The sequence below is a fragment of the Silurus aristotelis genome (assembly GCF_946808225.1).
Source record: "Silurus aristotelis genome assembly, chromosome: 5".
NCBI lineage: Eukaryota > Metazoa > Chordata > Actinopteri > Siluriformes > Siluridae > Silurus > Silurus aristotelis.
This window is the reverse complement of record NC_139578.1, coordinates 34,925,369-34,947,952: the sequence shown is the minus strand read 5'-3', so window position 1 is coordinate 34,947,952 and position 22,584 is coordinate 34,925,369. Positions and strand designations below refer to the sequence as shown.

Below are 22,584 nucleotides of genomic sequence, written 5' to 3'. Positions count from 1 at the left end.
GAATACGCCCAGAATTCGCTACGTCAGGACTCCACGGGGCTCACCCCGTTCCAGTGCGTGCTAGGGTTTCAGCCACCCCTGTTCCCTTGGTCGGACGAGCCCAGCAGCGTACCCTCCGTCGACTACTGGTTCCGGGAGAGCAGTCGAATCTGGGAGTCAGCGCACACACAGCTGCGTCGAGCCATCCGCAACACCCGCCGACACGCTGACGCACGGCGGCTGGACGCCCCCCGCTACCGTCCTGGGGACCTGGTGTGGCTGTCCACCAAGGACCTGAAACTCAAGCTGCCCTGTCGCAAACTGAGCCCCCGGTTCATAGGGCCCTTCCGGATCACCGACCAGATCAGCGCAGTGTCCTACCGGCTCGCACTGCCGCCGAGGTATCGTATCCATCCCACATTCCACGTGTCCCTGTTGAAACCGTGTGCCTCTTCTGTCTCTCGCCCTCCAGGTGGCCCCGTAGCGCCCGACCAGCCGGAGATCGTGGACCAGCCCGGGGTCTACGTGGTCAGAGAGATCCTGGAGTCCAGACGGCGCCGGGGTCGCCTCGAGTATCTGGTGGACTGGGAGGGATTTGGCCCGGAGGAAAGGTCTTGGGTGGCCCGGCAGGACATTCTGGACCCGGCGTTGCTGGCGGAGTTCCACGCGGCTCATCCTCGCTGCCCGGCGCCTCGGTCGAGGGGCAGGCCGCGCCGCCGGTTCAGGGCGTCTGGTGCCGCCCCTGGGGGAGGGGGTGGTGTCAGGGATCACCCTGCTTCTTCTCCGGTGCGCGCCCCGCCCGCCCGGAGCGCTTTGCCATCATACTGATTCTACACACCTGTTCCTCATCACCCTCACCGCTATATAAACGCCTCACTCACACCGCTCCGTTGTCCGTTATCGTTTTGTTTGGACTCTGAGGGTGTTCTATGTTTTCCATGTTTGCTTTTTGTTCGGTGTGCATTAAAGTCTGTTTGCTGTGCCCCGGCTTCCGCCTCGCTCACTTACGCCTGACAATGGGGTATATTGGTTGGAGAATGCTGAGGATGGAGCTTCCAGGAAGGAAGAAAAGAGGAAGAGGTTTGTGGATGTGATGAGGGAAGACCCTCATCACACCGACCAGTTTTTAGTTTTGGAATTGTTTGATGGTTTGACAGAGGGAGGGAATTGTGAAAATTAGTCAAAATTAGATTTGGGCCACGGCAGTGTGAAGTAACAACCAGGAAGTATAAAACACACATGAAGTGAAGCAGTGTGGCATAGAGACACAGCCTCTCCTTCCCTCAGGGTGCAAGGGTTACATCCGCAGAGCGCCAGGCAGGAACCCTGACTGGGGGAGTGCGAGACGCGACGCTCAATTTCTTTTGGAGTGTGTAGTGATGGTCTTGGAGATGGTCACATCATCAACGCTCTTCCTGATGTAGCTGGCCACTGATGATGTGCACTCTAAACATGTCCCAGTCAGTGCACTCAAAACAGTCCTGAAGTGCAGAGGTGCACCTGTTTCAGAATCAGTCTGTATGCTGGAATTAGCATAACAGAGATGTGGTCTGAGTAGCGGAGATTGGGGTCGTGTGCTGCGGATGTTTTTGTGTAAACGAGATCCAGCGTGTTCCCTCCTCTCATTGCAAAGTCCATATCCTGATGTAGTTTAGGAAGCACAGTCTTGAGATTTGTTTGGTTGAAATCTCTAGCAATAATAAACAATCCGTTGGGGTGAGCATTCTGCAGGTTGCTTATAGCATCATAGACTTAACAAAGTGCCTCCTTAGCATTAGCATGGGGGGGGGCTACAGTCTCTGAACTCTCGCCTTGTGGTGTGCTGGAGTCAAATGTAATCCAATTTATTGTCCAGGAAGCAGACGTTTGAAAGTAGAATGGATGAGAGAGCCTTTAGCCTTTAGCCTAGCACAGACACCCGCACACTTGCTACGCTTTTGCTTCCTCCAGCAGCGATTTCGACGTCCCACTCTTCCGGCCCCCGGCATCAGGCGACGCCGAGGGCTGGGGGCCAGGTCTTTGTGGCCGAAGTTGCAGCAAGCCGGGGTCTTGAAGGTTATTGATTTATCATCATGCATCGACATCATCATGCAGATTAGTTGTTAACTGGTGGTCGTATACATGAACACACCTGTCTCTGGTGTCCATGTATTTTGAAAAGTTGTGCTAAATATGGTAAAAGCACTAGTTTTGTATCCGGAGAGGAAGCTACTGCCAGCTACATGTTAAATTATTGATAATTTCTAAAAGAGTGAGCCAACGGTGGCTTTCTGTCAAGACGAGGGTGGCCATGGACCAGCCAATGGCCCTAGCGGTCTCTTTAGTGGCTTTAAGAGCTCTTGAAGCTGGCTGCCCAAGGCACCTTACACATTCAGCTCATGCAGCAGGTCAGACTGATATGCCTATAGGACCATTATAGTGTGCAGGGATGCAATAGCTTAACCTACCGAGGCAGAAGCCTTACCCACAATCGCCGATGTACTACCTAGGGGCTTCTTGGGTAGCAAGAAGGAGTCAGGAGTTCTTCCATAAATGCAGTACAGTGAAAAGCTTTTTTCCTGTGGCTGTTACTATGGCTGTATGCTGTTCAATACTGCATTGTCACTTTCTGTGTATTTGCACTGCTAATTCACTACACATTTCTTTCCACTACATATTTCTTTTCACACCATCCTTAATTCACATTTGCACTGTACATTATACCCATATTTATACTATATATAGTGTATCATACATACTGTACATTCATACTTGTACATAACTATATCATGTTATTTGAGTATATTATCTTCTGACATGTTTATCCATGCATAATCTTTGCATAGTATATTGTATATTACTATATATACCATATATTATTAACTACGACTCCTTCTGAACATAAATCACCGTCATCCCTGTATATATGAACATCATGCACTATTTATTTATCTGTTATTTATTGTAAATCAGCCACTTGTGCACTTCTGGTAAGATGCTAAATGCATTTCATTGGCTCTGTACATGTATCTTGCACAATGACAGTTCAATCTAATGTAATGTAATGTAATCTAACAGATATAGACACACATACCCACACACAGACACACATATTGTAAAAATCTACACTGATACGCTAGATTACAAATTTAAGATATCAGACCTATAGGATTAGAATTAATAGAATTACATTACAGTCGAACCCACTTATCTGGACCTCGGTTAACTCGCCAAACCCTATTAAGTCGACGTTTTTGAAGTGGAACCGTCAAATTCTCTCTTTGTCTTAGCATTTTCTCATCGGTTATGTCGATTCTTTTATGTTGCCGAACCCTAATATCTCGAGCACAAGTGGGGGCAAATTTACCACTTAACGTCGGTTATCTCGATCCCCATGACCAATCGCCGGCTTTTGAAAATGTTAGTTATCGATGCCACTTCACCATCACACTACCGTATTTTTGCGTATATAAGAAGCATCTTATAGATAGTGTTCCGTACTGCTCACCCAGGGTGCGTCTTATATTAAAGATCAGCCTGGAATGATGTGAAGAAGGAAACAATCTCAAACTGCTGGATGCACTGCGTCATTCAGGATATTTCCGATGATGAGTTTAAGATTACAAACTTAAGATATCAGACCTATAGGATTAGACCAAGGTGGAGGTTTATAGATGTGGTGAAGGAGGACATGCAGGTAATTTGGTTGAAAGAGGCAGACCCCTAACCCTAATTCTGTAGAGGACAGGGGGCTATGGAGACAGGAAGTTTTGCTGTGGTTGAATCTAAAACTCAACCCCAGCAAAACAGAACTGCTGGTCATCCCATGTGATTCATCTCCAGGTCAAGATCTCCAAATAACACTTTATGACTCTCTCCTTCAGCCACTGCTCATAACCTTGGGGTAACTATGGACAATGAACTGTCCTTCTTCACACATGTCGCTAATGTGGCTCGTTCTTGACGATTTTTTCTCTACAACATCTGAAGGATTTGACCATTTCTGTCCACACAGGCTGTCCAGGTGCTTGTCCACTGCAAATTATCCAAAACGCAGCTGCACGACTTGTGTTCAATCAGCCCAAGTTCTCCCACACCACCCCACTGCTGCGCTTCCTTCACTGACTTCCAGTAGCTGCACGTATCAGATTCAAAACACTGATGTTCACCTACAAGGCCAAAAATGGACCAGCACCATCTTACCTCAGTGACCTCATCACATCTCGCACTGCACCATGCTGTCTGAGATCCTTCAGCACTGCTCGACTGGTACCACCTTCTCTCAGAATGAGAGGTAAGTACACTTCAAGGCTCTTCTCTGTTCTGGCACCGAGGCGGTGGAATGAACATCCCCTATATGTCCGTACAGCAGAGTCCCTGACTATCTTCAAGCGACGACTGAAGACCTTCATCTTCTTGAAATACTTAAATGAGCACTTTCCAAGTTTGTAGAAATCAAGGGTTATATTTATATTAAGTTTGTAATCTTGCGTACCAGTGTCGATTTATTCATTACTAGAGACTCAAAGAACTTTTGTACGTCCCAACCCTAACCCTAACCCTAACACTGTTGGTTTGATAACATGATGGTCATGATAACATGGATCTATCATAAGAGGGAAATTAAATGTGTGAGAGACATCAATACATATGATACTTCTTCTCACATTTACTTTCTACAATCTGTCTTCAGTTCACCACCTCTCCATCTGTTGTCCCTTTTTCCCCTTCTGTTCACAATGTGCGTACATAATTTTTTATAGTTTACTAGTTTTTGTTATATAGATAGGGACCTTTGTGTGGGAAGTGGTGTATGCATGTTTCCAGTACCTTTCTTTTGCATATGCCACATTTATAAATGAGTCCCCAGGGTTTCTTGTTTCATAGTGACATACTTTTGTTCTGCTGGTGTCAGTTTTCTGCTATGGTACAGTACTGTGTGTTCTTTCTCTTTGAGACTTTTCCTCTCCCAGCATGGTTTCTGAAGCATCGGTGTACAGAAGAAAAGGTTGGGTAAAGGCAGAGTTCCTCGGCACCAGCATGCTGGTATGTAATTTTTTAGGAACTGGAATGGCTGCTCCATTAGCTCTATCTAACTGACTCATTTGGGCTGTCCCTTCTTTGTAAGATCTGAGAAGGAGGAACTGATTATGTGGCAGAGCAATTCATTTAAATGTTGGAATGTGGCTGGTGCTCTGTGGAGGCTGAACAGTAGAATAAAGCCTATACTGCCAGTGAGTGCTGGCTGTGCTGAACATGGATTTGGACTCAGGGGTCAGAGCTACCTGCCAGTACCCTTATGTTAAGTTTATTGTGGGAATGAACCTTGCTCTCCTCAGGTGCTCCACCAGGCATCGGTCCATAGCTATTGAAATCCAAGAACTTGCTAAGCTTTCGCAAATCATTACACAGTCTGAGGCTAACATCTGGCTCTGGTACCACCAAGATGAGACTGTATCAAAGGCAGAAAGACTACTCACTGATTTTGTACCACAGCATTTTGCTGGAATTTGGTGCTCTTGACGATCTCCACAGAGGATCCATCGATGATTACTGGAGAATGGTTGCTCTGTGCTCTCCTGAAATCAACAACATTCTTGCTGATGAGACCACCATGATCTTGTCATTGGCGAACTTGATGATGTGATTCGAGCTGTGCATTGCTACACAGTCATAGGTCAGCAGAGTGAACAGCAGTGGACTGAGCAGACAGCCCTGAGGTGCCCCAGTGCTCAGTGTGGTGGTGCTGGAGATGCTGTTTCCGATCCAGACTGACTGAGGTCTCCCAGTCAGGAAGTCCAGGATCCAGTTACAGAGAGAGGTGTTCAGGCTCAGTAGGCTCAGCTTCTCAATCAGGTGCTGAGGGATGATTGTGTTGAATGCTGAGCTGAAGTCTATTAACAGCATTCCTACATATAAGTCCTTGTTGTCCAGGTGGGTGAGGGCCAGATGAAGGGTCGTGGAGATGGCATCGTCCATTGAGCGATTTGGAAGATACGTGAACTGCATGGGGTCCAGGGAGGGTGGAAGCTGGGTCTTGATGTGCCTTATGACGAGCCTCTCGAAGCACTTCATCACGATGGGTGTGAGCGCAACAGAACGATAGTCATTGAGGCAGGAGACAGTAGACTTCTTCGGCACGGGAACGATGGCCGTCGTCTTGAGGCAGGTAGGAACAATGGTGCTGCTCAGGAAGATGTTGAAGATGTCGGTGAAGACAACCGCTAGCTGTTCTGCACATTTCCTAAGCACTCTGCCAGGAATTTCTGCAATCGCTGTATGTGATTTTTCAGCATTGCATTACACATTTAGTCACAATTTGCTCTTATAATTTCCTCCACTCTTCTGTGAAGCTGTTCAATTAGATTTTGGAGTGTGCATATGGATATTTGTGTTCATCAGCCAGCAGGGTATTATGAAAGGCAGAGACTGATATAGGTGAGGAGGCCTGGGGTGTAGCATTTCAATTCATCCCAAAGGTGTTCAGTAGGGATGAGATCAGACGTTTATAGTAGGCCACTCAAGATCTTCTTCTCCAAAGCATGTAACCCAGATCTTCAAGGAGCTCACTTTGTGACATCCTACACAATTGAGTGCCTCCAGTTTTGTGGTAACAGTTTGGAAAAGAACCCAATATAGCAGTAAAGGGCAGGCGACCCAATACGTTTAGCAATATATTGTACATGTACCATAAAAGGTATTAAAGTCAATTGTTGAAGTTTGAGCAGTTATCTCTGTGGGTTGGGAGAGCTGGGCAATACCACTAGCCAAGCAGGAATGCTGAGTTTTGGAAGACCCCCCAGCAGGCCTTAGGTGACGGAGGGACAGCCGTCTCAAGAGGTTATCCAAGACCAATTGGCACACCATAGATTGGGCAAGACATACCCTCTGTTGTGTCCTTGACTTTAGGGTGGGGCAAGTCCGACGCTTTGGTGCTTCCACTGGGTCCATGTTTTAGCCAGATTATTTTGTGGGGACACGATTCAAGGTCAGAAAATACTGTCAGGGTTGTGACTTGAAGAATCCAATTGCAGGATGCAACAAGAGCATGGTGAAAACATAAAACATAAATAAAAGAAACAGGTAAAGAAAACAGTTCAAAAATATCCGACAGGCAAAACAATGGGGGCAAAGGCAAAAACACAGTCCAATAACCAGTCCTAAATCTGAGAGCCAGCAGACAGGGCAATGCAGGGAGAACCAACAGCAGAATACAAAAACAGTCAATTTATCTGACACTGCAAACTTACCAATATAGGCACATCCAAAACACATACCAGGAACAGTCCAGAGTCCAAACCAGTAACTATAGAGGCAGAGCAGAACATGGAGCAGAACAGGGATCAGGAACAGGATCAGGAACAGAAATATGGAACAGGAAGCAGAACATGAAGGGTGGAAAAAAAAAGGTCAGGAATTTAGCGCACCATTGAGATAATCTGGGTGCGAGTAAATGTCTAACTTGTCCTTAAATCCTGGGTGGCACAGGAAAAATGTCAATATGGCCGCCAACCCTGGAGTGCATCCTGCGAAACCAGAAGGTCCTGACAGGTAGCAGCAATGTGCAAGGAAACAAGATGATGTGGAGGAAATTATAATTATGGTCAGTGTGGTAAAGATGTAGCACCTCCTTCTTCTTCTTCTTCTTCCAGCTTCTCCCATTAGAGAATGTGAATCGGCTCTTTCAGAGACAGAAGACCTGTCACCTGGGGGTGGTCTGTACCCTCAAGTTTATAGAAAGATAATTTTCGTGGCCTTCCATCTGGAAGGACGTTAAGGCTTTGTTGCTGCCTGTGTCAACTCCTCTCAATCCAAATCGTCTCATCAAATGACCCAGGGGTCATTCATTCATTCATTCATTCATTTTCTCCCGCTTATCCGTAATTCGGGTCGCGGGGGCAGCAGTCTAAGCAGGCCCCCGCCTTCGACTGCTGCCCAATCCTCACAGCACCGTCCCTTACGGTCCCTCCTGCAGGTGGTGAGCCCACGGGAAGGCGGCCCCACGTCACTCCGTCGTCACGGACCTTGATATTTTCCTCGTAAGGGACCCCCGGAGCATAGAGGGTTAAGGGCCTTGCTCAAGGGCCCAGGGGTGGCTCCACCTATTACTCATTCCTTATAGGCTCTGGTCCCATATACGTATCTTTGGACTCTGTTACTGGACTTCCCTGGTCTCAGGGGGGTACTGTGATCTGGTTATCGTGGATAGGTTCTCTAAAGCTTGCTGCCTCAGTGCTCTATCCAAGCTGCCTTAGGCCAAAGAGATGGCAGAGCTGGTCTGCAACCAGATATTTCGGATCTTTGTTATATACCGGGATTGCTGTCTTGTGCTTTTAATGGTGTTCTCTCCGTTTTATCATTATATATTCCATTTGCACTTCCAGGTTTGTCCTCTCTCTGCATGAGAATCCGCCTGTGGCAGATCTCTAGAGAGCTAGCCTCTCCCTCTGATGACCCTGGTTCGAGCCCTGGTCACAACCCCTTTGAGAGTCACTAACGACTGGAACCAAGATATAAAGATAAAGGTATATGTGGCTGTTTGTTGAGATAGAAGTGAAGATGATGGGGAGGAGTGCTACATTTATTAAGCAGGAGCTTCCATATAGGATTGCAGGCAATCACTGAGGTAGATTGATGTTGTACTGATTAAGTCTGTTAAAGGTGATAAGTGTATCGCATATACAGACGGAAAAACTACAGTGGATAAATTGGAAGTCATACAAACCCAAGCCCATAGAATATGTAGTGGGTTGTCAGACTTCACCTCCAGTAATGTTGCATGTAGAGATGGTGAGATACCATTACATTTAAGGAACAACCATAGGCAACCAAAAAATAGGCAAACCTGGGCACATCCCACCCCACAAGAGTAGTAATGCAGGCATGCTGGGAGCATGGAGGGGTTAAAAATTCGAAGGGGTATGTGAAGCTGTTGGAAAATAGAAGGGATTGGAGGGGAAAGGAATTAAGTCTAACATTTATGTTGCCAGTCAGACCACTTTGGCAGCCTAGTTTGGACCCGAGATATTAAATAGCCACTTAAAAAAATAGAGAGGGGATGGGCTTATGTGAAGTATTTTGTACTCATCTGAATCAGGACTATAATGTGGAGATCTACACAGATAGGTCTAAGGATCTTCAGTATGGGCAACTGCGGATGTATTCTTAGTACCAAAGATGTGAATCAAGGTACAGAATAGACTGTCTGTTCACATATCTGTATTTACAGGGGAGCTGATGGGTATCTGGTTGGCATTACAGCAGGTAGAAAAAAAATAGAGCAGATGAAGTCCTAAAGAGACAGTAAACATTTAAACGACAGAGAGGTAAAATGTACATGGATGCAGCACATGTAGGACTTAAGATATACAAGATGGCACCGGTGAGGTCAGCTGCCGTCACAACTGCTCCGGCTACGTTTTCCCTTTTTCTGTTAATTTTATACATTTATTTAATTAGTTACAGTTCCATCTACACAAGATGGACATCGTTAGATATGACAGAGACACTGTTATATCTATTGATGTACAATCCACTCACCTTTCGCCGTTTTTAAGGCCAGACCCATGCTGGCCGAGAGAGATCCTGAGGGACAACAAAGGACGCGACCCGTACCGGCGTCCGCAAGGGAAACGAGCCGGCGTCAGGAACAGGCTGAGGGCACGCGCACACCGCGCTCCCTTACCTAGTATCCTGTTAGCCAACATCCAGTCACTGGAGAACAAGCTCCACGACCTCAGGGCAAGGGTCAATTTCCAGAGGGGCATTCGGGATTGCAACCTTCTCTGCTTCACCAAGACATGGCTGAACCCAGCGGTACCGGACCACGCCATCCAGCCGGCCGAGTTTTTCTCGGTTTACCGCATGGACAGAACACTGAAGTCGGGGAAGTCAAGAGGAGATGGAGTGTGTCTGATGGTGAACAACCACTGGTGCGACAGCATGAGCATTGTTTCTCTTTCACTCTCCTGTACACCAAACCTGGAACTACTGACCATCAAATGTCGGCCCTTTTATCTACCTCGGGATTTTAGCTCGGTCACAGTCAGTGCCATTTATATTCCACCTCAAGCGGACACGGACACTGCGGTATGGGACTTACACGAGACACTAACGCAACACCAAACACAGCATCGGGACGCTGTGCTCATTGTGGTTGGAGATTTCAACAGTGCCAACCTCAACCTCATGTTCCGGCGCAGCTCTGATGACGTCAACATGTTTACGGAAGCGGTTGTGGGATTCATTGGGAAACTAGCGTATGATACAGTGCAAAAATATCAGAACATTTCCCAACCAGAAGCCGTGGGTGGATAAAACAATATGCGACGCTCTGAGATCCCGCTCCGCTGCCTACAACACGGGGCTCGCCACCGGGGACATGGATGAATACAAGGCTGCGTCTTACAGTGTTCGCAGAGCGGTGAAGGATGCAAAACAGGGCTACGGGAAGAAACTAGAGTCACAGTTCCAATATGGTGGCTCTAGGAGCCTGTGGCAGGGATTAAGGACAATAACGGACTATAAAACACTATCTTCTAGAACGGTGAATGCGGACGCTTCTCTGGCAGACGAGCTAAACACATTTTATGCTCGTTTCGAGGCTGCAGCTAACCATGCTAGCGGCGCTAGCGGCACAACCAGCATGCACGCCGAGAGAACCGGAGAGGTAAACACGTTCACCATCTCGGAGCATGACGTGAGGAGGGAATTCAAGAGAGTGAATACCAGGAAGGCAGCAGGACCAGATGGAATCACAGGTCGGGTTCTGGTTGGTGTTCACTGAGATATTCAACCTCTTACTGGAACACTCTGTTGTCTGCCCATGTTTCAAACAGTCCACCATTGTTCCTGTCTCGAAGAAACCCCAGCCCGCCTGCCTTAACGACTATCGCCCTGTAGCTCTGACCTCAGTAGTGATGAAGTGCTTCGAGAGACTGGTCAGAGACTTTATCACTGCATCACTACCAGACACACTGGACCCATTACAGTTCGCGTACCGTCAGAACCACTCTACTGAGGACGCCATTGCTCATCTCCTTCACACCACGATGAGTCACCTGGACTACAAAAAAGGTAATTATTTATAATTATTATTATTATAATAATAAAAAGATGCTGTTTGTTGACTACAGTTTACCATTTAACACCATAATTCCCTCCACACTCACCTCTAAGTTGGAGATCCTGGGACTCAGCCAGTCACTGTTTCAATGGATCTCTAACTTCCTGACTGACAGACCACGAGCCGTACGGGTGGGAAAACACACCTCATCCACCCTTACCCTCAGCACTGGACCCCCCTGTGTGACTGTGTGGCCACTTCCAACTCCACCACCATCATCAAGTTTGCTGACGACACTGTTGTGGTGGGTCTGATCTCAAACAACGACGAGACGGCCTACCTACAGGAAGTTAAAAACCTGGAGAGAGGGTGCCAGGAGAACAACCTTCTCCTGAAAGTCAGCAAGACTAAGGAGTTGATCGTGGACTTCAGCACAAAGCAGGAGCGGTCATACCAACTGCTAAACATCAGCGGGACCCTAGTGGAGAGAGTGGACAGTTTCTGGTACCTGGGTGTTCACATCACACAGGACCTTTCTCGGTCCTGTCACACCAACACCCTGGTGAAGAACCCTGGCAGCGTCTGTACCATCTGAGACGCTTAAGGTAGTTTAAACTACCCTCTCAGGTGCTAAAGACTTTCTACACCTGCACTATTGAGAGCGTTCTGACGGGTAGCATCACTTCCTGGTTCCGGAACAGCACCATGCAGGACAGACGAGCCCTTCAGAGGGTGGTGCGTTCAGCTGAACGTACCATCCACACTGAGCTCCCTGACCTGCAGGACAGCTACAGCACGCGGTGCCGGACCAGAGCTAGGAAGATCATGAAGGACCTCAGCCATCCCAACAATGGACTCTTTTCTTTGTTGCGTTCAGGGAAACGCTTCCGCTCCCTGAAAGCGAACACAAAAAGAATGAGGAGGAGCTTCTTCCTGCAGGCCATTCGGAGTTTAAACCAGGAAACACCAAGGAACCAAAAGCTGGATCTAAAAGCTGGTCACTCTCTCTCCATCATCACACTTCTGCAAATATTGTTATTTTTTTCTTTTTCCTCACACTACAACACTTTAAACCCTGGACAGTCACTATAACTCTGGACTTGGACGGCACAGTGCACTTTATACCACACCACACCGCACACGTTCACTTTAAAGACAATCACATCAACCACCTTATGTGATTACTGTTTTACTGTACATAAGCATAACCTGTATCATAAGCATACCCTGCATACCCTGTATCATAAACATACCCTGTATATACAATTCTCCTATTTTTTACATAGTTTTACATGTATATCTTCATCTTTATATATTTTATATTTTACATAGTTTATTGGTTTTATTTATCTGCCTTCTTTTCCCTTGTTTTATTTCTTCCCCCCACCCTATTCCCTCATGCCGGTCAGTTGTATAAAAGCAATTCACTGCATGTCGTACTCTGTATGTATGTACATGTGACGAATAAAATTTGATTTGATTTGATTTGATTTGATAAAGAAAATGAAATAGTGGATGGTTTTGGTAAAACAAGTCTTTAAAGAGAAGATGTTGAAATATCAATCTCAAAAAATAGAGCAGAAGCTAAAACAAAAGGAATGTTAGGAGAGGGAGGAACACTGGAAGGAATTGAAAAGAACAAATTATTGTTCACTAGATTAAGGATTAAACACTGCATTAAATAAGTACTTACATATTATAGTTAAAGGAACTGCTAGGAGATACATCAAATAAAACGAGTACACATTTATTTAGCTTCCTAAAGGACACTGGTCTAGCAAACAAGAGAGTTTACATTTTTGGAAATAATTAATAGGATAAGGGGAGGAGGGAGGAGGAGGAGAGTCTCCCTTCCATATAGAGATTATTATTTTCTCCTGCTCCTGCAAAAATATTTATTATTCCCCCCAGAACAAAATCCTGCATGTACAATGTAAAAATAGTTTCACTGACTGCTTCTTTCTGCTACTCTGCTTTTTTTCACCTGCTTCCCTTTTGAATATGAATGAAAAAGAAACAGAAAATTAACAAACGTTTCATTTTATTTGAGTTTGCCTTTTTGTGTAAATGATGAACATGGACATGAACAAGGAACTTTTCAGAACATAGAACACCAACTGAGACTATTTCTTCTAAAAACAGTTTTTTGTTCCTTTCTTTAATAATGCAGTGATATCCGGAGCACTCAGTGATTCTCCTGTCCTGCGCTGCAGAAGTTGTGTCTCGGTGTGCTCTAGTAGTTACCGAACAACGCGAGAGTTCACCTCAGACCTTCTGCCTGTACATTATTTTAGTTTAGTTCAGTTGCCATAGTTGCTTTACATAATATTTACATAACTAAATAAATAAGTTTGTTGACTTTTAGTAATTTATTCTTTTTTTATATTTTAAAGACTATTTAAGAAGAAAGAGAAGAAGAAGAGGAAGAAGAAGAAAGATAAGGAGAAGTGGAAGAAGAAGAAGAATGGGAAGGAGAAGAAGAAGAGGAAGAAGAAAAAAGAGAAGGGGAATATAAAGAAAGAGAATGACAAGAAGAATGGGAAGGAGAAGAAGAAGTAGAAGAAGAAGGAAAACCGGAAACAGAATCAGATGACTCAGCCGGAAGTCGGCTCTTCCTGTTCGGCACAAAGAATCGGCTCTTAGATCCGGCTCGTTGATGAGCGACACATCAACTAGAACATTAATTTGTTGATTTGGTGAGTTTATAAACCACATTATAACACACACACACACATCTTCTACACACTTTACACTTTCACCTGTAACTCAAATCACTTTATCTCTTCATCCCGAGCTGCACTTTTCATCTCCTCACCATGAAGAGTTTCTGTACAAAACCCGACAGGAAACAGTTCTGAAATTCATTATACACAAATACAGCTTTCTGCTTTATTACTATTTACTAAACACACACACACACACACACACACACACACACACACACACACACACACTGAAGTTAATATTCATGTTGTGAACTGTATCAGAAAAAAACAACATAACTGTTCGTGACAACTTTCACTTTCGGTTTAATGCGTTTTTCTGCTGTGATTAAAATAAAGAGTTGAATTAATTATTTGATTTAAATTAAATCAGTGTATATTATTATAATTTTTATTATCAGTAACAGTAGTAAGTATAGTAATTATTTTTTGATGAATGTTTTATGAAATAATAGTTTGCAAATAAATTAATGTTAATCACTCTTAATAATAAACATCAATAATCATAATGTTAATAATAATTACTAGGCTTTCACCTTAGTGCTGTGTGTGTGTGTGTGTGTGTGTGTGTGTGTGTGTTGGTTCTGAAGTTCCTGTGTTTCTGGATGTGGTTAAATAGGGCTGTGTGTGTGTGTGTGTGTGTGTGTGTGTGTGTGTGTGTGTGTGTGTGTGTGTGTGTGTGTGTGTTCTGTCTCTAGTCTAAATGCTGGTGTTGGTTCTGAAGTTCCTGTGTTTCTGGATGTGGTTAAATAGGGCTGTGTGTGTGTGTGTGTGTGTGTGTGTGTGTGTGTGTGTGTGTGTTGGTGTGAGAGATATTGTGTTGTTAATGACTCCCCTGTTCTCACCTGTGCAGTGCTGCTGGTGCTGTTGTGTCTCAGACATGGAGTCCTGCAGGGTTCCTCACCATGTCCTGCTTTCATTCACCCTCATCTTCATCTTCATCTCTATCCCAGGTGAGTGTGATTTCAGTCTCCCTGCTCACACGGAGCTCAGCTCGTTCCTCTTACAGTCTCCAAACCTCCATTAAACCTGTTTCAGGATTCATTTCATTTACTTTCTCAGGATTTACTCCAGAGTTCAGGAGCTCAAAGTGTGAAAATTTTTACTGCAGTGCATCTGATACGTTTAATGTCACTCCATGCTGCAGGTCACATGTGCCTCAGTTTTAGTTTAAAAACACAAAGACGTCTAGAGGAAGGATTTGGCCACTGAAACACTTGTACCAGCCTTTATCAGGTCATCCTGTAGGAGTCCTGCGGTCACACAGGGTTTTTGTTGTTGTCCTGAGTAAGTTGGTACGGGGTTTGGGTTAAAGTTCAGGCTACATTTCATGGCCAGGCAGGTTTTCAGCTGTTCTATAAGTTTTAAACTTCCTTATAATGTCCCCAGTGATTTCTCTTGGAATGTTACATTAAAAAAAAAATCTTCTTATACCCAAGACTACTCAATCTACATTTTAACAAAAAACCGAATTGAGCTTTATAGCTTTGTTTAAATAAACACTGGTTTACAATAGAAAGTTTTTTGTTATCAGAAGTTTGACATGATTACCAAAAACACTTCCTATTTTTCTCATTTTATTGATAATTAAAAAGTATTTTTAATTGATAACTTTATTAGAAACCACATCACATATTAATCAGTCTTAGTCTCAATGCACCACTTTGCTGTTTAACACAAAATTAATCACTAATTTAAATAATATTTGAGGGCATATGCAGAATCTTCTTCTTTCGGCTGCTCCCATTAGGGGGTGCTACAGTAGATCATCTGTCTCCATACCCCCCTGTCCTCTACATCTGCCGCTTTCACACCAACTACCTGCATGTCTTTCCTCACCACCTCCATAAACCTCCTCCTTGGTCTTCCTCTTTTCCTCCTTCCTGGTGGCTCCATCCTCAGCATTCTCCTACTGATATACCCCATGTCCCTCCTCTGCACATGTCCAAACTATCTCGATCTCACCTCCCTCACCTTGTCTCCCAAAACATCCCATATGTGCTGTCCCTCTAATAAACTCATTTCTAATCCTGTCCATCGTCGTAACTCCCAACGAAAACTTTAACATCTTCAGCTCTGCTACCTCCAGCTCCACCTCCTGTCTTTTACTCAATGCCACTGTCTCTAATCCATACAACATCTCAGGTCTCACACAGTCCTATAAACTTTCCCTTTCACTCTCACAGATACTCTTCTATCACAAATCACTCCTGCTATCACTCTTCTCCACCCACTCCACCCTGCCTGCACTCTTTTCTTTACTTCTCTAACACACTCTCCATTACTTTGCACTGTTGACCCCAGGTACCTGAACTCCTCCACCTTCTCCACCTCTTTTCCCTGCAACTGCACCCTCACTGCCCTCCCTCTCATTCACACACATGTACTCTGTCTTTCTCCTACTGACTTTCATTACCCTTCTCTCCAGCGTGTACCACCACCTCTCCAGGCTCTTCTCCACCTGCTCCCTACTCTCACCACAAATCACAATATCATCCACAAACATCATAGTCCATGGAGACTCCTGTCTGACCTCGTCCTCCAACCTGTCAATCACCACTGCAAACAGGAAAGGGCTCAGGGCAGATCCTTGATGCAGTCCAACCTCCAACTTGATCCAGTCTGTGGTTCCTACTGCACACTTCACTGCTGTCACACTGTCCTCATACATGTCCTGCACCACCCTCACATACTTCTCTGATACACCTGACTTCCACATACAATACCACAACTCCTCTCTCCACCCTGTCGTACGCTTTCTCTAAATCCACAAACACACAATGCAACTTCTTCTGATCTTCTCTATACTTCTCCATCAACATCCTCAAAGCAAATAATGCATCTGTGGTGATCTTCCTTGGAATGAAACCATACTACTGCTTCATCCTCTTAATCGCTGCTCTCACTTCCTCCTTACTAATCCTATCCACTTCCTGCTTCAGCATCTCCACACCATCCAACCTTCTCTCTCTCTGATTTTCCTCGTTCATCAGCTGCTCAAAATACTCCCTCCATCTTCTCAACACACTCTCCTCACTAGTCAACACAATTCCATCTCCATCCTTAATTGCTCTAACTTGCAGCACATCCTTCCCAGCTCGGTTCCTCTGCCTGGCCAATCGCTACAAATCCTTTTCTCCTTCCTTAGTGTCCAACTTCTCCTACAGCTCCTCATATGCCTTTTCCTTGGCTTTTACCACATTCTTCTTCACCTGCTGCTGCATCTCCTTGTTCTCCTGCCTACTTTTCTCATCACTCTCTTGATCCCAATTCTGTTTCTCCAACCTCTTTCTCCTTCTGCTCTCCTGCACTTCCCCATTCCACCACAACGGCTCTTTGTCTTCCTTTCTAGCTGTCTCCCCCATCACTTCTGCAGTAGTTGCCCAATCATCCAGCACCTCTTCACCACCACTGAGCTCCTGTCTGACCTCTTCCCTGAACCTCACACTACAGTCTTCCTCCTTCAGTTTCCACCATTTTATTCTTCTTTCAGTCCTCACTCTCCTCCTCTTCTTCTTCACCTCCAAAACCATCCTACAGACCACCATCTCATGCTGTCTAGCTACACTGTCCCCCGCCAACACCTTACAGTCTCCAATCTCCTTCAGGTTGCATCTCCTACATAGAACATAGTCCACCTGTGTGCACCTTCCTCCACTCTTATACGTCACCCTATGATCCTCCTTCTTCTTAAAATACGTTTTCACCACTGCCATTTCCATCCTTTTAGCAAAATCTACCACCATCTGCCCTTCCACATTCCTCTCCTTAAGACCATACCTACCATCACCTCCTCATCCCCTCTGTTCCCTTCACCTACATGCCCATTAAAGTCTGCCCCAATCACCAATCTTTCATTCCTACACCTTCTACCACTTCATCTAATTCACTCCAGAATCTTTCCTTCAACTCCATGTCACAACCCACTTGTGGAGCATAAACACTGATGACATTTATCATCACCCCTTCAACTTCCACCTTCACGATCATCACCCTATCAGAAACTCTCTTCACCTCCACTACACTCTTACTGTACTCTTCCTTCAGAATCCCCCCTACACCATTTCTCTTTCCATCCACACCATGATAGAACAGTTTAAACACCTCCAATGTTCCTGCTCTTACTCTCTTTCCACTTGGTCCCCTGAACACACAACATCTCTACCTTTCTACTCTCCATCATATCAGCTCCCTCTCTCCCTTTACCAGTCATAGTACCAACATTTAAAGTACCAACCTGAACCTCCACTCTCCTCCACTCTCCTCCACTTCCTTCTCCTTTTTATGACTTCTGTACTGGAGTGCATCTGAGAGGAAAAAAATTTGGCATGCACGCAATATGCCATCTAAGCAGTGCACTGCCCACACACTGCCCCCTATTGTTAAAAATTTAGAACTACAGCTTTCACTCTTAAAGTACTTGTACTAATAAAACGAGGAATCGTATAGTTTTTATAAGTAGGACCTTTCTAATACCAGTATTTCGTGCAACATTATCATTTATAGATTTATATTTTATTCTGTTTCTCTCTTTCAGTATCTGGATCAGCTGATACTACTGTACAGGTGAAGTTTAATCAGACTGCAGTTCTGCCTTGTAAACAGAGATGTTCTGGTGAAGCCAAATGGACTCTGTTTAGTAAGACAGGTTATGTAGTGGCTCGGTGTGATCAGACGTCCTGCAGCTCATCAGATGGATATAAAATGTCTCATGATCAGTACCTGAATGAAGATCTGAGCCTCACCATCACTGCAGCTGATTACAGTAAGAGGAACGTCTACATGTGTAAGTGTGATGGTGTGGACATTGATGATGTTCGTCTCAGAATTAAGAGTAAGTGTCTTTACTTTATTTGCTCTATAGCTTATAAACTCTCACTGATTCAGCTTTAATGTGTTATAACACTTTTACAATGTTGTGTTTCTCCTCAGTCATCACATCTTCACTTGACAAAAACCCTGGTGAAGATCTGCAGCTGGATTTATACCTATCAGATAGAGTGGAGGTGATCTATAACAGTGAACAGATCTGCAGTGTGGAGAGAAGATCACTGACCTGTACAGATAAATACACACCGAGAACATCACTCACTAACACACTTCTTACTCTGAGAGGAATAAATGTAGCTGATGGAGGAGATTACATCGTTCGGGACTCAGTGTATAAAGAAGATCTTCATATTTACTCAGTATCAGTGAGAGGTACGTATTCAGAGTGATTTGTGTAGAAACTTCTACATTAATCAGAATAAAGTGAATTCTGGGAAACATTGAGAACAGTTTTGTGTGTGAAAGTGTGATCACTGCAAACAGTCTGATTCTGGCATCTGATAATGACTTGAATGAAATCAGGTCACATGACCATTTATCATTCAGTTCTAATCAGAAACTGTGTGAAATAACAATCCAATAGAAACAGAAATCCATAGAAATGTGAGTGAAATGTCTTCCTCTTTATCACTCATGATAACTAAGACATACAGGACTGTAGCAGATGATCTGTGTTCAGCTCTGAGACAGATGGAGGTGGTTTCAGATATTTGGGGTTGTTTATGGTGCAGTATCAGAGGCTTCTAGAAGATCAGCAGCAGTGTTCTTTGTTCTACACAGTGTTTATATACAAATGTATTTTATATATAAATGTATTGCATATGGTATGATATTAATGTTCATTGTAATTATTGTGAGATTGTGATAATATCTATAATGGTACAGTGATGCTGTCAGTGTTCAGTGTGTCAGCTCTGCTCCCTACTGAAAGAGACGAGTTATAGAGTTTGATAGACACTGCTAGGAAAGATCTCCTGTGGCGTTCTGTGGTTGTCTTTGATGATCTCTGTCTACGGCTGAATTTGCTGCATTAGGACTCCAGTGTCCTCTCAGACAGCTCAACCGCCCACTCCAGCTCCGTTCTTATAACAGAGTCTGCTTTCCTAATGAGCTTGTTGAGTCTGTTGGCATCGACTGCCTTCACCCTGCTACCACAGCACACTACAGCGTAGAAGAACTAGTTACAGTTACTCGTTACTTCATTCAAAAAGTAACTCAATTACTTTGTTGATTACTTACACCAAAAAGTAACGCGTTACTGTAAAAATTTACTTTTTAGTTACTTTTTTAAAGAACCTTCTTTAATGTTCCCAGTGTTTCCTTGGATGTTTGTTTTTTGGGAACATGAACCAGGAATTTTGTTTTGCACAGAATTAATAAAAAATATAAACTATGAAGTCTTTTATTTCAGCTTTTTTTATTTCATCTTTCTAACACTATTTTAGATCTTTTACTATTTTAGCTGAATGTATTTGGTGAAGAGAAACACACCATGAATTTATTTCACTTTAATGAACTGTTTAATCCTACAGTGTAAATAGAACTAACATGGACATTACTCTGTGTGTGTGTGTGTGTGTGTGTGTGTGTGTGTGTGTGTGTGTGTGTGTGTGTGTGTGTGTGTGTGTGTGTGTGTACAGGTCACAGCTCAAGTGTTATGAGGGCTTCCACAGTGTGGATGATTGTCCTGCTGCTGCTGCTAGTGGTTGGTGCAGTGTAAAAGAATTCAGTTCCTCCAAAGGAACCCTGTAAGTATCAGAACCATGCAGCACTGTGACATCAGAGATCACATGACTGTTCTGTAATCAGAATCAAATCCACAGCACATCCTCCTGATTAGACTCCACTCAGACACTGCATGGACACTTCCACCAGAGAAACATCATCATCTATAAATAACAGAATATTTCCACGTGTTCTTCAGTGATGTCTCTGAGATGCTCTACTACTGATCACTGAGAGAGAAAACCATCAGATTATTCCTGGTCCTACATGTTCATGTGAACACTCAGTATTCCATACCGTACTCTTTACACCTCAATTCCTGAGACGAGAAAATGTTGTGGAGGAAATGTACAAAATCTGTTTGGTGTCTAATAATGTACAATCTTACTGACTGGGACGTCTGTATTCTCTCACAGGCATCAGCAGATTTATATAGAGAAACATCGGAGAAGTTAAAAGAGGTGAAAGGTGAGCAGGAGAAGAACAAATCATCATCTGAAAATGACCGCAGCATCAGAACACCACTCAAGTGTCTTTCTTGTGCAGTCCTTAACAAAAAGTGAAATCCAGATGTTGATCAGATCCCATGCAGTCCACAGATACAATCAAAGCGTACATGTCCATACATGAAGTTCTGTGTAATAGACATGTTTGGTTTGATTTATCTGCATCAGTGGACTGCATGAGTTGTTAAAAACATCTGGTAAAATGATTGTCAGTAGCACATTTAGAAATATAATTACTGTTGAATACTTACAGGATGTTCCCCGCTGTGTGTCTGTCGATGGGTCACTTATCAGTGACATTTACAGATCCATGTCAAATAAATGATCATTTTAAACCCATGAGGAGTTTTTATAAGAGATACAGTATTATATTATATTAGTTTCTTTTTAGCATCGTTTATAAACACACTCTGTACAACATTCACAACTAAAAGTAGCCTGTAAGGAGATCTTTCATATTTCACCCAGTTTTTACTCTGCAGTTTTAAATATGTAGATTTTTGTGTAGAGCTGAGCAACATTTACAATCATGAAGAGAAGATGAAAAGTCTTACTGGTCAGGAAGGAGATCCTCTGCTGGAGGAGTCACGCTCCTCTGAGGTAAACTTATCCTCACTCTCCATCATCCTTCAGATCCACCTGAAGTGCTTCTTCTCCTGTGTAGCTGCCATCATTCAAACACAAGCTAAAGTCCATTCTATAATCAAACTTGACGTTTTGTGTCATTATTCAGGGGTGTGTACATGATTACCTGCTTCACCTCAGATCATTTCCATATGAACAGCACAGTGCTCAGTGTGAGGCGCGATCACATGAGTGATAATGAGCTGATACCAGAGATTATCAGTATCACATATTATCATGTGACGCAAATATTCACTGAGATTCAGGTTGTTTTATTGATGTGTCTGTGAAGAGAGATGAGTGAGACAGCAGAGAGCGCCCCCTGTCTGCACAGCATTTTGTTATGAATGTATACATATAAAAGTACAACCTTTACAGATTTGAATGATGAATGTATTGCTTTTATCTGTACCATCTGTGTGTGTGTGTGTGTGTGTGTGTGTGTGTGTGTGTGTGTGTGTGTGTGTGTGTGTGTGTGTGTGCGCATAATGGTGGTTTTATTTTGTATTTTTTTTTACAGATTTCACTTGTTATTCAAATTCAATATATTTTATGTTTGCTTTTTAAAAATGTTTTATGCATATTTTATTAAATTAAAAGTAAAAAAAGAGAACGTGTTTTTGCTATTCTTTTTTTATGAAAAATGTTTTTCTGTAATGTAATAATTCACTGTGCTGGGAATCTCAGCTAAATGACACTTTGGAGCTCAGAGTGAACAGAGACAACGTGGTGATGATAAAGTCTCCACTCCACACTCTTTACTGGGATCTTAAGGGAATAGTAGCTCTTCACCTGCTTCATGGAGGTCCACCAAATTGAAAAAAACGATTATTATAGTTCTGTTTCGAGCATTTGGCACACGCCCTAAAAATACATTATTCACATCTTTTTATTTCAGTTCCTGGAAATGTTTCCAATATATTATGATATTAAAAGTTTGTTTATGTTAATGTAAAGTTTCTTAATCACTTCTGCAAACCTCAAATCTTCAGACCTCATTTCCTCATATAAAGTGTTTTGAGCAAAAGTTCTTTAGCATCAATCAGTGTGACATGAAGGAGAATAAAATAATCTCTTCTGGGTCCCAGCACTTATCACACATCACCCACAGCATGAGCTGGAAATCCCCCGTGTGTCCTGGATAAGGAGGAGG

At 43.7% G+C, this 22,584-nt stretch overlaps 1 protein-coding gene across 1 annotated transcript in view; it reads left to right on the top strand.

The window, feature by feature from the left end:
- LOC310725879 (uncharacterized protein) overlaps positions 1-21,147 on the top strand; it is a 75,970-nt gene extending 54,823 nt beyond the window's left edge. Inside the window, exons 5-8 of the mRNA XM_083540990.1 lie at positions 18,284-18,580; positions 18,679-18,948; positions 20,217-20,324; positions 20,718-21,147. Coding sequence (XP_083397116.1) covers positions 18,284-18,580; positions 18,679-18,948; positions 20,217-20,296 — 647 coding nt within the window. The 3' untranslated portion in view covers positions 20,297-20,324; positions 20,718-21,147. The remainder of the gene's footprint in view (positions 1-18,283; positions 18,581-18,678; positions 18,949-20,216; positions 20,325-20,717) is intronic.
- The last annotated feature ends 1,437 nt before the right edge of the window (positions 21,148-22,584 follow it).